The 14180-nt window shown below is 29.1% G+C and overlaps 2 protein-coding genes across 2 annotated transcripts; one reads left to right on the forward strand and one right to left on the reverse strand.

Annotated features, from left to right (window-relative positions):
• Positions 1–3846: 3846 nt before the first annotated feature.
• Positions 3847–9389, forward strand: LOC107841573. Its single transcript, XM_047396227.1, has 16 exons — positions 3847–4203; positions 4809–5199; positions 5322–5644; positions 5842–6020; positions 6130–6307; positions 6374–6454; positions 6550–6672; positions 6757–6849; positions 6936–6986; positions 7064–7201; positions 7263–7629; positions 7990–8131; positions 8217–8346; positions 8576–8790; positions 8875–8953; positions 9192–9389. The coding sequence occupies exons 1-16, from the start codon at positions 3847–3849 to the stop codon at positions 9387–9389; spliced, it is 3045 nt and encodes a 1014-aa protein (XP_047252183.1).
• Positions 9390–10531: 1142 nt separating this feature from the next.
• Positions 10532–13406, reverse strand: LOC107841574. Its single transcript, XM_047396228.1, has 5 exons — positions 13120–13406; positions 12112–12662; positions 11276–11718; positions 11107–11190; positions 10532–10852 (listed from the first exon to the last, which is right to left on the reverse strand). Exons 1-5 carry the CDS (start codon positions 13404–13406, stop codon positions 10532–10534), a joined length of 1686 nt encoding a protein of 561 aa, XP_047252184.1.
• Between the last annotated feature and the right edge of the window lie 774 nt (positions 13407–14180).

The following is a 14180-nucleotide window of genomic DNA, read 5'->3' on the forward strand; positions in this document are numbered from 1 at the left end:
AGGGTTTTCTTTTTGAGGGAATTTGATGAAATATAACATATAATGCTTCTAATAGACTTTAATATACGGTTTGTACGGATTTTGGGTGAGGGGGAATGACCAAAACGCCCCTGAAAATCAAATAAATCTCAAATCTGTCCTTTGGTGGACTGTTTTGATAGTCCGAAGTAGATCAACCATAACGTTTTACTGCGCTATCCAAATTGGATGAAACTAATTTTATTAGAAAGAGGACTCTCATATCTTTCCGTTGATATATATTATCTCACCCAGATCATTGTGTACGAGGAGTTATGATCGTTTGAAGTTGATCCAAAAATTTGCTTTTGATAGGCTGAAGTAGATCGATCATAACTTTTTGCTCCGATAGACAAATTAGATGAAACCAATTTCATTGGAAAGAGGACTCGCAGATCTTTCTGTTGATATATAGTTGATCACCCAGATCATTATGTACAAGGAGTTATGATTGTTTAAAGTTGGAGCAAAAATACGTCAGGCCTCAGTACTTTTTCCTGCACGTTTTACTGTTCACTACTTTTCACGGTTCGATTGGAATGTTCATAACACGTCGCTCAGGTGTCCATTTTGGATGATCCACATATCGTTGGAAAGCTTACTCGATACTCTACGCAATGGTGGGTCATAATCTAAGACATTCCTCACGAAAAATTTATAATTCATTCTAGAAGATAGAACCCAACACGTTTACGCACAAAATTTCAACGAAAAATTTTCTGGGGTATTACATCATCTCTATGTCAAAAACTCTAATTTTTCAATCAACTACTCAAAATTTATGTGGTAGCCTCGAGACCAAGCCAATAATGCTACTAACACAATAATGACGTTCCTGAGCTAATGAAACTGATGAAATTTCTATACAATGTCTAAATCTTCAAATATTGACCAAGGTCCATGTTGTCATCTTCAAAATCTTCCAAAATAGAAAACTTATGTAAAACCCAATTTACCACCTCAAAAATCATGTCACCCACTCTCCAGATCATAAATACCATAATTCAACTACAGAGAGGAGTAAAATAATTAAAATGCACAAAAATCTAAAATTCAATGTTCAGGTTGTTACAAGATCCCACAGAAAGCATATATACAAATGCTTAAATAAAATTTATTAAATGACAAAAGATCAAGAATACCTTTAAACAATTTGAAATTAAATAAAAATATACTTCGTTATTAGTTTGATCCAAAAATGCTCCTGTCGTCAATACCTTAATCCAAAAATGTCATTATTGTAGTTTGGGTCAAAAGTGGCCCGTTTTTTAGACTCATATTTTCCTAATAAAATTATTGTAATCAATCATAAAAATTTTACATTATCGGATCATAATAATTCATTATTAATTTTCATTTAGATAATGATAAAAAAAAATTAATTCAGAAATGATTAAGAAATAAAAAAAAATTGTAGGGAAGGAATTTTTTTAGTTATCATCTAAATGAAATTTAATGATAAGGTTACTATTGTATTAGCTTATTTTTTTAACAAAAAAAGTTCATAATGTTTTTCTTACTCTCATTGTTTGTGATAAATATATATAAATATTTTTAGAAAATATTTTCCTATTTACGTAACGAACATAAGAAAATAAACTAAGTTACTCGAACTCTTCAAAAATGTCTTCAAATGCGTGTCCGCTCCTCCAAAAATCATTTATTTTTTAAAGATTCGACACGAGTGCGACAACATTTTTGGAGAGTCCGAGCAACTTAGAAAATAACTAAGTAAGAAACAATTTATTTTTCTAGAATTTTTTTCGTTTATTCCATATCGAACACACCTGTAGCATACACAAAAGATGCATTCAAACTTTGTACTTATCGTTTGTGGTCACATTTCAAAACACCAAAAGAAAATAAAATTTGTTACTGTAAAAACTGAATTCGGTTACATTTATTTTTATCTACTCTTGCATTGATTTTGTTAAAATTTACAATAATTTAACAACTTAATATATTTATATGACATAATTTATGATAAATTAGCAGGAAAAAAATATTTTATTAACAATTATTGATAAATTAACATTTATAATAATTAACGATAATTTAGTAAACTTATCAGTTACGATTCAGTATCATACCGTCAAATCAAATAATAAAATTATTATTAAACAGCAGTGAACAATACAGTCCATTCAAATATTGTATGATGCTATACTGTACTGTATAATATCATACTATACAATATCATACATTGTGAAACCATGGCAAACCACCACCCAAACAAAGTGCTATGGTCAATGTGTAATTCATTACTTCAGTTGTAATTGATATTGCTACGTTAATCAATAAAATCATTCAGTTTTTCTCTACAATTCTTTATCAAATTCCATTTCGATTTCCCAATATACAACACAAGCACAGTTCATGAGATTTTCTTTGCAGTTTTGTTTTTATATAACCCCATATGTAGTATCAAAATTATATAATGGGAAACGAATTAAATATTTTATCGAATTATTAGAAATAACTCATTTATGTCATCCGTTATAAGTTTGGCTCATTTATATCGTTGACGTTGAAAGTTTGACTCATTTATGTCATGGTCGTTACAGAAAGGTTCATTCGTGTCATTCCTTTGTAATGGTGATTTTTGCCACGTGGCCTCTTATTAGAGGTCCACATTATCAAATCCAAATCAATCAATATTACTTAAAATAAAAAAAATAAAAAATTGAACCCATTAAAACTAATTTGAATCCACACAGTTAAAAATAAAAATTTGACTCATTAAAAATAAAAATTAAATTAATTAAAAATAAAAATTAAATCTATTATTTTAATGGGTATGATTTTTTATTTTGATTTAAGTAATATTGGTTGATTTAGATTTGGTGACGTGAACTTCTTATAAGAAGCCACTTGATAAAAAAAAATTGTAAAAACATTGTTGCAAAATAATTGCGCGAATAAACTTTTGTGTTACGGCAATAACATTAATGAATGAAATTTTTAAAGGTGATTATATTAGTAAATCCAACTTATAACGAATGACATAAATGAGTTATTTTCAACAACTTATCCTTTTCCTTTATGTTGTTGATTTGTTCTTTTTTGGTGCTAATGCAGGAGACACATTGCTAGTGAAAACAAAAAAGGACTTGTTATTGGTCTTCAAACAGAAAAGAGCAGAAAGGCAGCAACAAATATATCTCTTATTAGTATTGTTTTTGCTATTGGTCTTCAAACAGAAAAGAGCAGAAAGGCAGCAACAAATATATCTCTTATTAGTATTGTTTTTGCTTTTCATATTGTTTCCTTTCTTTGTTCAATGATGCAGTTTACAAAAAAAATAAAATTATAGTGTTAATATAGTAGTGAAAACTCAACATATTCTTTTGAGAGTTACCTTATTTAGAATTCGCTTCAATCCTAATTGAGTTGTCATTTTAATTATTGTATTGCCACTAATTTTAATAGGAAAAATTACATAAACTAATAACCTTAAGACTTTAATTACAAGAAATAATAATAGTTTGGTAAAATTATAACTTATAACAAAAATAGCAATATTTTATTATTTTTTTTAAAGCGCGTGATATCACCTCAAACTTTTCACATCCCTACTTTTACTCTACTTTACCAATTTACTTCCCTCCAACTTCCGTTTCTTTTTTTTTTCTCCAATTTCCGCATATCTCTCCCAAGATCTTGATAAAGATCATCCCACTTTTTAAGGTAAGTATTTCTTTCAGTTAATGCATGTTACTTTTTTTCATTTAATTTTTGTTAATGTGTTTAGTGTCGCTATTTTTTTCAATATTAGTTCTGCGAAAATTCTCTGTTTTGGATCAAATTTTTTTTCTGTTAAAAGTTATAATGGCTCAACATGCAAATCGAAGTTGTTCAGTTAGAGAAAATCAACCGAAGAATTTACTTACCGATGAAGTACCATCGTTTAGTCTTGGCTTAACACAAGACAAAGTTTTTAATTTGGGTTCTACTAATGTTTTCTCTAATGAAGGTGTTACCATTGAAGAGTTGAGATCTAAGCACCGTAACGATTCCGAAAAGATTGTGGAAATAATGAAAAGGAAAGGATTGACAAAAACTTCATCTCCCACAAAATTTCAAAAATCAGTGAAAAAGAAAAAGTTGGATGAAAAAGGAGAATGTAGTAAAATTGCAAGTCCCGTTGCATCAGATTCTGAATCTGAACAAGAGAAAGTGGAGGAGGTATGGTACTATTCGAAAATCTTGTTATTGGTATGAATTGTATATGCTATATACAATCTATTTTAAATATGTATTTCATATCTAAAATTTTGTGTAAGATATTTGTATTTATTAGGTTTCTGTATATATATATATTCTTTTGGGAAAATGGATGAAACAGCAACTATAGAAGTGTAATATGTATTCCGAAAATACATATGTTATATAATTTGTTTATGTGTTGTTATATTATTTTCTTTTTAATTAAATTTGTAATAATCATGTATTCAAATACATATGTGTTTGTTGAAATAGAATTCTAATATGTATTCTGAAAATACATACAGGTTAGATATGTGTTTTTAGGTTTACCTCTAAGATTTTTATTTGATGTTAAGTTGTATTTGGTAGTCATTAGATTTTTAATGTGATATGTATTTCTTATTTGTTGAAATGTATTTTTTACATACATAGTTGTATTTGTTATTTTACATCTTATAAAATAACTATAAGATGTATTTCATAAATACATATAAGACAATTTGTATAAACTAGTTTTAAGATGTATTTCATAAATACATATAAGAGACTGTTTTGTCATATAAATGTATTTTTTTGTTGTTTAGGTCATTCGTGATCAAATATTCATGGCCCGGATATTGCCCAAATTTGCTCCTCATATAGGACGTCATACGGTCAATGACATTGAAGATCGTATTAAGACAATGCTGACGAAGAATCAGTACAAGATGTTTTGTACTAAAAGTATATTTGGTTTCTTCATGAAGAAGAAAGATTGTGTAGTCCAAGCCCAATTAGGGAGATGCATTATGTCACTTGAAACTGGGGAAAGTTCTACAAGTTCCATAGTCATTCGAGCAAAGGGCACAATTCTTCATTTCACTATTAGAGAATTTGCTTTGGTGACTGGCTTGAATTGTGCTACAAATAAGGATGAATTTGTGTTTGAAGAGGAGCGCCCAAATAGAATTATTGATCAATACTTTGATGATGAGAGTTTTGTACAAAAAAAGATTTATATGCTGTTGTTTCTGACAAAATTTGGGGGAATGATAACGATGAAGATGCGTTAAAGTTTGCCAATTTATATTTTATTCATGCATTCTTACTATCGTCAGTTGATACCGTAGCTATTTCACACCTCCACTTTGATTTGGTTGAGAGTAGTCGCTACAGTGATTATCCATGGGGATCGGTTGCATTTGAAGAATTAGCTAGAAGTTTGCATAAAAAGTTGAAGTCGAAAGAAAAGTTCTATATGCTACTTGGAATGCCACTGGCCATTCAAATTTGGTTATACGAATGTTGTTCAAATGTACCTCGTAATGTTGCTTTCAAGGTGGATTCTCAAATCCCTCATATTTTGAATTGGAAGACAAATTCTCCTCGTCCAAGATATGAAATTCTTATGGGAAGTATGTTTGATGATACAGATGACAATGTTAGTTTTATGATTTTTTTTTGTATGTGATGTTGATTATTTTGTAAATGTATTTTCTGATCTGGTTTATGTATATATACAACATACTATTTGTCAGTGTATATTCATTATTAGGTTTGGATCATGGTTAACTGATTTATGATGTAATTAATTTTACCATCTAAATTATTATTTTCATTATATTATTTAAATTGTAGGTTGTTTTTATGAATATCGAGCCAACAAGAACGAAGATTTCAGCTTTTCATATACCGAAGAAGCTTGTTCCTGGATCTGCTAGTTATAATGAAGATGACATTGATTCGGATGATGATTTTCAGGATCCTCCACAAAGACAAAATCAGTTTACCATAAAGAAAAAACATCATGGCGATTTGTCAGCTTCACCTATAAAGAAAAAAAATAAAGCCACATCCTAAAAGTGTAGATGAGCTGATATCAAAATGGAACCCTCCACCCCGTGCTGCAAAGATGCCTTTTGTCAGGACTCCAATTCACAAGTTAATTCAAACAAAAGTTACGCTACGTGGAAATAGGAAAGACATAAACCATCCTGACAGTAAAAAATCTATTTCGGTTCAGTCACCTGCTCCGTCTTCGTTCAGTTCTGAAGATGAAGATGGTGTTGTCTCGAAGAAAGTCTTTGATAAGTTTTGGGAAAAGGTCATTTTTCTTTAAGTTTTTGATTAATTTATTTTTCCATTTCTAATTATTTTTTTTATAATTCAGGTATGGAAAGAGTTTAATGATATCCGTGGCCTAGTGTCTTTCAGGTTTGATCAGATGATGAATGCAATCAATGAAAATAAGGTACAACATATATACATTTACAGCATACACTTTTTACAACTAAGTTCTTATTTACTAATTTTTTTTATTTATATTTTCATGTTTTAAACGCGAAGGAACAAGAAAAAGGCAGCAAATCTGATCAGCTATTAGCGGATGAAAATGTTAAGAGTACATCACCCTATCAAGCGACTACAAAATTTGTTCATGAGTTTAATAAGAATCCTGAAGTCACATTGGTAAGTAAATTCCGTACATTTATATTCAACTAATTTTATATATACAATTCTAATTTATCATTATAAAAAATAATATTAAAACAGGTTGTCGAAGAGATGGCAGGATATCAAAGCAACAGTATGAATGATGTGTATAATGAGATTGATGGGTACAATGAGGATAATGACATTGTTCTGGTAGAGATTTTTTTTGTTTTTGGTTAGGTATAGTTATAATGATCAAAAAAATTTATTTTAATTTTTTATTGTTTCATTTTTTAAAGGAAAAAGTTGATATAGATGTTCATGAAGCAAAAGATGTTTGTGTTGCTCTGGTATGCTGAATACATATTGGTTAGTTTTTTAGTTCTTCATAAATATTATTTTATTTAATTTGTATGAACATGTGTAGATCACAAAATCAGTTGACGAAAGTATTGGTGAAGCACAAATATCAGAATCTCAACTCAGATTTTCAGATGACGTCCTTAGAAGCATTGATCTTGACTCCATAACAAAAGCCAATGTTGAAGTTGAATATGAGTTCAAGGTATCTACAATACGTGCATTGATTTCTATTTTTAATTTGTTGAAAAATACAATCTAACTAGATCTTTATAAAATTTATACAAAACAAAGAAGGTGCGATTGAGATGAATGTAAATACACCAGCGGGACATGAGTCAGAGGTTAATGATGTGGACAATTCAAAGCTAGATCAGCAATATAAGACTGAAGTCCACATTCCTGTGGGAGTAAATGTTGAAAGAAATGTTGATCAACATTTGTCTGACTCTCAGACTACTCTTTCGGATGAGCTTCTTCCCAGTCTTAATGCGTATGTCAATCTTGAACAAAGTATAATTGTACATCCATCGGCAAATCAAGCACAGCAAACGCCAATGCATGTTTCAAGAATTAGGCGACCATCTAGATACAATGAGTCACCATTCACAATGAAATTTGGTTCAACAGATGGTTAGTACTCTTAACATAATTTATTTAGTTAACAAATTTGCTTATTTTATATTTTTTTTCTAATGGATAGTGAAGTATGAATTTGATTTTTGTTGTTCAGTTGTATTTTTGGAATAACAGTAAATGTTTTTAATGAGATATGGTTATATTTTGAAGAATATTTTTTTCATTTTGAAGTTGAATAGTTTAGACATTTTTACTCTGCATTTGTTCATATGTATTTCAGAAATACATCTGTTGCAGTTTTCAGATATGATTTAACTTTTGTTTCAGCAGTATACTTATTGTTTCTTATAATACTGCATTATCTTATATAATTGATTATATATACATAATTAATTGAATAACTTAATAATAAAGTAAGCACAGAAGAGCAATGGAGAACATTCGATCAGAAGCATCCCTTCATATCTCATCCAGTTAATGCAATAGAAGACACTAAATTCACCAACAAGTTCATGACGTGGCTTTCATCGGATCTTCTTAAATATCATTCGAAAAGGTATACAGAATACAACTTGATAGTACTAACTTTTGTAAATTAAGATTATGTAAATTACAGACTAATATGCATAATGAATAAACAGGAACATCAAAGAAGAGCATTATTTGAAGGAAAAGGCAAAAATACCAGTTATCAACTTTAAAATTTTATCTGTTGAAGACAAGAATTGGTTCTACGTTATGGGTACTCCTAGTCAGACGTGGTCAGATGAGGTAAGTGATGTATTATTACATTGATTTGTATATTGAAATATATATTAGTTCGGTGTTAAATATGAATAATTGTAATTGATTATTTTGTTATAGTTGAAAATGTATATTTGTAAATACATATGAAGTATGTTATACCTTCACTGATTTGTACGTGATATTTTCATATGTAAGGTTTGATTTTTTTTATTTGTTTATTTAATATTAAGTATGAAATTTATTTATAATGCAGCAAATTGATGTATGCTTGTACTATCTGCGAAAGAAGTCCAAGTATGATCCCAATATCTCATATAAGTTTAGCACTGTAGACTGCAATTTCATGAACATTGTTACAACTGTGTTTGATGTGTATAAATTGGATGATGCAACTCTTAATGCTGGTGGAAAGAAATATCATCTGAATGAGTATGTAAGTGGATTCCGCATGCATGCTACAGTGCCATGGTAAACGGTTGATCATATGTTCATTCCTGTTCACGTAAAGGCAAAACATCATTGGGTTCTTGCAGTTATATCTTTCAATCATAGGTGTATATATGTATATGATTCTTTGTCAGCTGCTGGTCATGATGCGGCAGTGCTTACTGAAATTAAAAAGTTAGCTAAGGTTATACCTATATGTCTCATTGAATGTAAATTCTACGAGAATAAGGGTATTGACATCGACAATCATCCTAATTAAAAATTGAATGATAAGATGGATCTGTTTGGTGTTTCAATTATGGAGAATGTGCCTCAACAACAAAGTGGCAGCTTGTAAGTAATTAGTATGCATAGTACTTGTATATATACATATGCATTAAAGTTGTAACAACTTCTTACTTATTAATGTATGTCTTTGCAAGGATTGTGGTTTATATATGGTTACGTATGCCGAGTGTCTTACTTTTGGTGAAGTTGTTCCATGTATTGACTTTGACCCAGATCTAATTCGCATAAAATACTATGCTTCACTGTTGTGGGATTATGGTACTAGGAAAGCAAACGCAAAGGCACAAAGTGATGATGAAGCACCAATGAGGCCTCTTCGGATCACTGAGTAAACAGAAGGCACTGAAGTGGTTGATATTTGATTTGTATTTTATTTTTTTGAAGTTCACAACATTTGAGATTAGGTGGATATTTTTTTTTGAATAGATTATGGGATTCATATGTTACTTTAATGGTCAAAGATTGCATGTTAATGTTCCTTTATTGTTATCTTAACTTTTTGATTTTTAACCGTCTAATTTCCAGTTTTGCATGGTTAGTATAAGTCTCTGTGCATATTTGTAATAATAAATATGCTTATTCCAGTGAAATTATATATTTTTAACATACATATGCTTATTCCACTTAACATTTGTATTTTTAACATTACATGAACATACAGTTACCAAATCAATTCTAAAGTCAACATATCACCATTACAGTGAAGATATGTATTTTCAAAATACGTATTACCATTACAGTGAAGATATATATTTTAAAAATATATATCACCATGACAGTAAATATATGTATTTGTAAAATACGTATTACTCATAAATATGTCATTCCAGTTAACAAATGTATTCTATTAACATAAACTTTAAAATTTCAGTGAGTAAATGTATATTTAAAATACATATACCATTCAACTAAAGATAATCATTTATAATACATATGTATTTTTTTTATTTCCATATACACGTTTTTACTTAATACATTTAGCCATATGTATTATTCAGATATTAATTTATATTTTTTGAAAGATACACATTATGGTTAATACTAATGTTCGTTTCAGATTGTATTTCCATTTACGTCAAATGTAAACATATTTATTTTTCAAAATAACAATGGCTCCTATTATTCCAAATTCAAACATATTTTTAGTGCAAAAAATATATGTATATATATACATATATAATATAAAATTAAACATTTGAACTATAACAAATTAACAAGTTCAACTTCATAAAAGTGCAACATCTGAACACTATCAAATTATCAATATCAATAAAAAGTTCAAAATTCAAACTGAAATAATTAAAAAAAAATAGAATAATAAAGCAACTGAATTTTCACTAAAAATATGATAAAATGTATCATTTGTTGTATTTCCTACATGAACGCCTATTGTGACCTTTTTGTCCGCATGAACTACAATAATTTTTATTTTTCTTTCCAAACATATCTCTTCTTGATTTACCGCGCTCCTTATTTACAGGTCTTCCAGGGGCGACTTGTATTTTGGGGGCAAAACTACTTCGTCTAAAATTTCCTGAGGTATCACCCAGTCATCTTTATGTGGTAGAGGATATACAAGAAGATCATACGTTCTCAGTACAATTTTTGGCTTGTATAGATTAGAGCAATATGGTCCTTTTTCAAGATTCTTGCTATCAAGTACAGCACAAGCATGCACAGATGGTATCTCATCCAATTGGAATGCATGACAAGAACATTTTTTTTCCTTTAGACAAACTATAAAATGTTTCTCCTTATCGTGGACAATACAGACGTACTCTGACACTGGTATAACCTGAAAATATTAATACATAAAAAATATTATAGAAAAAAAATATTACAGTAAAATTTGCTACAGATTAGCAAATGTATTTTTTTTCAAAGTAGCAAATACATATTAATATGTCTAAAGAATATATACATATTTTTTTCATTACAATACATAGATTTGCTATAATTTTAATAATTTGTATATTAAGATATGTTTCATACAACATATAAAAATTCAAGAAGATATAATATTAAATTATTATATCTATTTTATCATACCTTCATACGTGTACACTCTGCTTCATTCTGTTGGAGAATTGCTTGAAATTTTCCAATAAGATCCGTGCGTGTGTACAATGCCTCCTGTCTGTTTTCACAGTTCCATCTACGAAACATCAATCTAACTTCCTCTAAAAAAATCATATATTGGAAGTTCTCTAGCTGATACCAGTGCAGCATTAATTGACTCTGCAATATTTGATGTTAAGGTCCATCCCCTATGAACTGTTGCATATGACCTAGCCCACTTATCGTATCCCGCCAACTCCAAGTAATTCTTCACCCTAACATCAACTACCTCCACTTTCTCCATTAAATTATGAAATTCAGACTTTGAGTATGATTTCGCCATGGTATAGAAGATTTCAGACAATGCATCATGTGACTTCCTAAAAAATTTTTTCACATTACCCCATAGATGCCACATATAAGCGTAATGTGGTACATTATTGTACACTCCGATAACAACTTTTATAATGCTTGGGTTACGATCGGAAACTACACACATATGTTCTTTTTCACCGTATGCTTCCTTTAGATTCTGAAAGTACCATGTCCAGGATGCATCATTTTCAGAATCTACTATTCCATATGCCAATGGAAATATATGGCCTGAACATGAACAAATACATTAAAAGTACGATATACACAGACATTAAAAAAATCATATGTATTTTTCAAATACATATAGTTGGAAACAAGTTTAACTGGAATTTAAAATATAAACATAACTAAAACCTATAATACATATAAATAAATCTGGAACTATATCTTGCTCCCAATCAACATCCACAAAAAAAATTAAATAAGTACTCTATAAAAATATATAACTTACCGATTATGTGAATGAAATTTATTTCATAAACATAATTCACAACTTTAATATAAATTCATATATCTAAAACATAACAAATGGATAGTAAAAATATAAATATGCTGCATATATATATATTATAAACATATACATCTATTCATAGAGTCAAATACATTTCGAGAATAGCTTACCGGCTCCATCCATGGTACATGCAGCTACAAATGTGCCACTGTATAGTCCTCTAAGATAACTTGTATCAACAACTATCACAAGTCTACAGTGATCGAACCCTTGTATGAATGTAGTTAGTGCGACAAAAATATACAAAAACTCATTATCTTCATGCTTTTTCATTCGTATATGTGAACCTGGATAAGTAGTGTTCAAAACATGAATGTATGCAGGTAGTTTTCCGTATGATGCCGAAGGTTTTCCTCTCAAATCTTCAAGTGCTTGTTCCTTAGCTCGCCAACACATAATATACGTCAAATCCATATCAAGGTCTTCCTTCATGTCACTTCTGATTTCAGTCGCACTGTATTTTCTTTTGTGATTTTTAAACTTTTGTTTCACCATAACTCCAATCAACTTACTAGTAGCATGAAACTTAGGATAAATCTTATCCTTTATCGGACATGTGTATTCGGGTAAGAATTCTTTAACACCAAATATTCCTGATTTGTTGATATCAGATGCACGGAATAAAAAATCACAATTACGTGATTTGCATATTAATGTGTAACTGCAAAAAAAAAAATGATGTAATGTAATTTACAATATGTACAAAAAAAATAATCTATATGTATTTTTTAAATACATATGCTGTAATAAAATTTAACAAGAAAAAAACAACAGATTTTACATACATGACAAACTTATCAGGTTTTACTTGATCTAACAGATCGTGATTGAAACTTCTCTCGAATCGTGTAATCCTTCATCACAGATTTTAACACCCTTTTCGGATTTAAACTTACTCAACCTCAATATGTTTGTGATGTGGGTCCGAGATAATTACTTTAGTTGCGTCAATATCCAATACATCCAAACATTCATCTAAATTAGTAATTATCAATGCTCTTTCAGTACTTGTATTCACAACGTTACGCGCAGTGATAGATAGATTCATACTCGCAGTGTTACATATTGATGAACTAACGAATTAATTGAAACTATTCTTTTCTGAAATACTTATGTACAAGGGCAAAGCACTCATTGTCTTTACATTCCTTTTCTGCATAATGTAGACCTTCAAACCCATGTCATTATGTATACGTATTTTACCTTCAATATCTGTTAACTGATATTCAATTTGAATGCTTTTGCATGTCAAATCGACATCCATGTTCGAAGCTATTACTTCACGCAATTGGTTGTATAAAGCGTTTATGCTCAACAATGTTGAATCACCGATGTAATCTTCATATTGTTGTTTAATGTTGTTCATACTACCAGTATGTTTAATGAGAACAGGTATGCTTCCCATTGTCAAGATCCAGAACACTATAAAATATTAAATACAAATTAAATTATATAATATGTACTGCATACAATTAATAATTTGTATATACACAAACAAAAAAAAATATCCACGAAAAATTATTTAGTTTAGTTTAGTTTCATACATAAATGACTAAAATAAAATCTTTGATGTTTGAGGAAAAAAATAGAAAAAAAAAAATTCCACCCACTACTTATAAAATTCATAATACAATATATAAAATTTTCAGCTTCATGATCATTAACACATATTGTTATTAACTTTCAAATTATTTTCGCAATTCCATTAACATGATCTAAAAAGTTTATTTAACCACACCTGTAATCGTTGAGTTGATTATTCAAATATTCTTCGTAAAATACAGAGTTCATCAATGATATTTCAATCTCTCAATTTTTTTTTAAAATTTTTTTACTAGATGTATATGGAAACCAAGTTTTGAATTTTAAATTATTTATTAACGGTTAAAGTAAAAGAAAAGAGTCATTAATGGTAAAGGTATCTGTTAATTGAATATTGCTTAAAATAAAGAATAGTTTAATCTCATAATTTGCTCTAACTGATTAGAATTTAATAAGGAACGTTTTAACATATTTGTATATGTATTTTTATAGCAACCTTTACTAAAATACAAAATACATATTGCTATTTTTTGTAATTTTGAAACTGTTACTATAAAAGTTATAATTATGACTCTACAGTTGCTATTTCTAAAATTTTTCCATTTTATATTATGGTCGGAGAAGTTGCAAAGATGAA

This window comes from Capsicum annuum, chromosome 9 (assembly GCF_002878395.1).
Source record: "Capsicum annuum cultivar UCD-10X-F1 chromosome 9, UCD10Xv1.1, whole genome shotgun sequence".
Taxonomy (NCBI): domain Eukaryota; kingdom Viridiplantae; phylum Streptophyta; class Magnoliopsida; order Solanales; family Solanaceae; genus Capsicum; species Capsicum annuum.

Coding starts and splice junctions, on each gene's coding strand:
- LOC107841573 (XM_047396227.1), top strand. CDS start 3,847: ATGGCTCAACATGCAAATCGAAGTTGTTCAGTTAGAGAAAATCAACCG. Junction 4,204..4,808: donor AACAAGAGAAAGTGGAGGAG/GTATGGTACTAT, acceptor TTTGTTGTTTAG/GTCATTCGTGATCAAATATT. Junction 8,791..8,874: donor ATGCATGCTACAGTGCCATG/GTAAACGGTTGA, acceptor TTTCAATCATAG/GTGTATATATGTATATGATT.
- LOC107841574 (XM_047396228.1), bottom strand. CDS start 13,406: ATGGGAAGCATACCTGTTCTCATTAAACATACTGGTAGTATGAACAAC. Junction 12,663..13,119: donor ACAATGAGTGCTTTGCCCTT/GTACATAAGTAT, acceptor TTTTTTTTGCAG/TTACACATTAATATGCAAAT. Junction 10,853..11,106: donor CAGAGTGTACACGTATGAAG/GTATGATAAAAT, acceptor TAATATTTTCAG/GTTATACCAGTGTCAGAGTA.